Source organism: Tigriopus californicus, chromosome 4, assembly GCF_007210705.1.
Source record: "Tigriopus californicus strain San Diego chromosome 4, Tcal_SD_v2.1, whole genome shotgun sequence".
Taxonomy (NCBI): domain Eukaryota; kingdom Metazoa; phylum Arthropoda; class Copepoda; order Harpacticoida; family Harpacticidae; genus Tigriopus; species Tigriopus californicus.
The window spans coordinates 12,792,986-12,796,050 of record NC_081443.1 but is presented as its reverse complement, the minus strand read 5'-3'; the positions used below and the strand labels follow the sequence as shown (position 1 = coordinate 12,796,050).

Sequence of the window (3,065 nt, the reverse complement as noted above, 5' to 3'; positions counted from 1 at the left end):
AAAGCGGATGCTCTACCCAAACGGTACCCCAGAAAGTTTTTCTGTTTGAACTAGAGGCGGTTCACAAACTTTGATCTAGCACAACTTGTTGAACATCGCTTGGATTAGGCAAGGACGACGTCATCACTGGACAGAGACGGTAGGGTGGGGGAAACGTAACTTTTATCCAGATAAACCGAATGCATTTTCCTTCACACAAGTTGGACTTTAGTTGACTCAGAAAGCGTTCGTCAATTTTGACTCCGATCAAACGACTGCGTCAAAAGAAATGAGCTCTTGAAATTCGCTACAACTTGGGCACAAAATGACTTGCTTGGCACCTTAAGATCTTACCAGCGTTGTGCTAGCTCATTCAATTTGTGCCCTCACTGGTCTGAGCTTGAAATGCTCATAACTTTTGACACCGACTTTCGATTGAGATCAAAACTGGCTAATGCTTTCTGAGGCTACGTTTGAGTCAAGACGTGTGACAAGAAATGAATTTGATTGATTGGAATTAGAATTACTCATTTTCCCCCACCCCCGTCGCTGTCCAGTGGTAAAGTCGTCCTTGGTTTAGGCGATGAAAAGACAAAGACAAAGAAGGGTTGCCATGGTTGACTTTCATCAATAGCAATATTAATTCGTTCTATGGAGCAACTAGGATTCCGCTCAATTAAAAACCCAAGACCAAATGCTAATGAATACCATTCAAGTTCCTTTGATTTCAGAGAAATGGCTTTTTTATTGAATGCGGGGCCTTGGACGGAATTGAAGGATCAAATACACTGTACATGGAGCGCCATCTAGGTTGGACGGGACTTTTGATTGAAGCGGACCAAATTGCTGTGCCGGATCTTGTAGGCACTAATCGACAATCTTGGATGGTCCCCAATTGTTTATCCGTTTCACCCCAAGTGTCCGAGGTCACTTTTGGCACCAAATACAACTATGGGCGGATCTTGCACACAGAAGCGGGGAAGACGGACAATTCCATGTTTTCATGCAACCATCACACCGTCATTTGTTATCCGATCTATGCAATTCTGGCCGCCGTCAACCAGACCAAAGTGGACTATTTCAGCTTGGACGTGGAGGGGTTTGAGTTGGACATTTTGAAGACCATCCCTTTCGATCAAGTCGAAATCACCGTAAGGACAGGATTGATGGGTCAATTGAGAGGACATGGCGGTGCACATGGTTGATAATAATTTCGATATTTACTGTGTGCTCTAGGCCCTTTCGGTGGAATTCACTTACATTGGAAACGACGCGGCCAGTGGGACCTTGCACGAACTGGAAATATTTATGGCCGACAAAGGATACAAATTGAGGGCAAAAGTGTTGAATGGCAAGAATTATGCCAATGATTACATTTACGTCAAGAATGGATTCAATGAGGATGTTCATCTCGAAGATGTTGTTACTGATATGTGATCTGGAGGATGTGCCGAAAAACTTTTCAGAGACTCAAGCATCAATTGTAAACGATAGAGCTCTATTTTTGGCTATAAGTGCGTTGTAAAATTCTCGGTGATCTCAGATTTAACAAAACGACATAGCAAACATTTGCATACTCCATGTGTTTCTTTAATGATATTTGCAAGTAACAATGCTAAAGCCAATGGATGTCCAACTAAGTTAGCCACTAAGGGTTTGATACCAACTACAATGCTGGCTCTAGGAATGGATGGGCACTTCATAAATGTGGATCCATCCGGGGACAACCTATCCGATATTTGTGGTTTATCCTACCTTGACTGACAAGCTCACCCGTGCTCTTCGACAAGATTGAACTTATGTTATACTGTAAAGATACAAAAGCATATTTTTATTTCTAGAGAGATGCATACTGAGAAAAAGACATCTTTAATGCATCATTGTAATAATTAGAACAAAAAGAACCTCGCCAATTTCACACTTCGATTTATCCATCTGAGAGAGTTCGGTATAACACTTCTTGCTTAAGATCTCTCAATCGAAGACAAATGTTTGAGTGCATATTGACATAGTAATGTAATGATTGGAATCAAAAAATGAAATACGTACAATACGCGTAACGTTATACCAAATTGATGATTTTGTTCTCCTCTTTTAAGCTTGAAAGAGTTTGGAGTAACATCAGAATTGACTTTTCATTTTCAAATCTAATATTGATCGAGTCAGCGCGAATTTATAATGCAAGTTTTCCGGTATTTCACCATAATCACTTAGAAATACGTGTAAGTATACTTATTAGAGGACAATGAGACCCATACTTAAATGAGATATCAACAGGGTACTCTGTCAGCCAATAACATAATTTACTGGATTGCACAAGTGCTAATTTGTGGGTACATGACCGTTCTTCTCAATAAGATCCTCGTTTTCAGGGAGAGTGTTTCCTTCATTTGTCGCTTCTACGTCATCCTCTTCAAAACTTTGTCTCACACTATTTTGGGCGATCAGAGCCGCTCGTGTCCGCTCTTGAGGACAAGCCATTAAACGACGTCTTCTGGCCTCCAAACCTGGTCCATTGGTGGCAGAAGTCCCAGAATCTGGCGCCACATTTGAATTGACCGCCATAGTTTCAGCTTCCGTCACGCACAGGGTGACCACATGTTTTTGTCGAAGTCGACCCATGATGGATTTGGCATTGGCACTTTTGGGGGCTGAGTGTGGGATGGTCGCGCATGTATTCATCATAGTTAGATTCACAACGGGCTCGTCTACAGCGCTTGGTTTCTGACAATGGAGTACCAACTTGGAGAGGGCCTCTTTGAATGGCTTGAGGACTGAGCAATAAATGAGGAAATTGCCAGAGAAGTTGATCATGATCATGAGACTGGAGACGGACTCGGCCACCATTGACCACAAAGGTGGCACGTAGCCACCCTCTTCCCGCATGCAATGAACCGTGTCCTTGATCAGATGAACGGCCACCCCGGCGAGGAATACGCGGAGACAATGACAGAGTAAGTGCATGATCACAATCCCGATTAGTACAAACGCCAGGTTGCGATCCGAAGCCGACCTCTGACAGTTTGCATTGCCNTCTCCAAATCATTGTAATAATTTCAACTTATAAGCTGAAAGAGAAAAATACT

General features: G+C 42.6%; 2 protein-coding genes across 2 annotated transcripts in view; one reads left to right on the top strand and one right to left on the bottom strand.

Moving 5' to 3' along the window:
• Positions 1 to 690: 690 nt before the first annotated feature.
• On the top strand, positions 691 to 1,691 carry LOC131879808 (protein Star-like). The gene is made up of 2 exons (XM_059226242.1): positions 691 to 1,130; positions 1,216 to 1,691. The coding sequence occupies exons 1-2, from the start codon at positions 774 to 776 to the stop codon at positions 1,414 to 1,416; spliced, it is 558 nt and encodes a 185-aa protein (XP_059082225.1). The 5' UTR covers positions 691 to 773; the 3' UTR covers positions 1,417 to 1,691.
• A 104-nt stretch (positions 1,692 to 1,795) lies between these two features.
• Positions 1,796 to 3,065, bottom strand: part of LOC131879627 (G-protein coupled receptor daf-37-like) — a 19,858-nt gene continuing 18,588 nt past the window's right edge. The window contains exon 6 of the mRNA XM_059225988.1: positions 1,796 to 3,014. Within this exon, the coding sequence (XP_059081971.1) occupies positions 2,302 to 3,014 (713 nt within the window). The 3' untranslated portion in view covers positions 1,796 to 2,301. The remainder of the gene's footprint in view (positions 3,015 to 3,065) is intronic.

What these genes read in the sequence shown, in the direction of transcription:
- LOC131879808 (XM_059226242.1), top strand. Translation starts at nt 774, where the DNA reads ATGGAGCGCCATCTAGGTTGGACGGGACTTTTGATTGAAGCGGACCAA. An exon ending in TCGATCAAGTCGAAATCACC is followed by an intron (nt 1,131 to 1,215) that starts GTAAGGACAGGA and finishes TGTGTGCTCTAG; the next exon opens with GCCCTTTCGGTGGAATTCAC.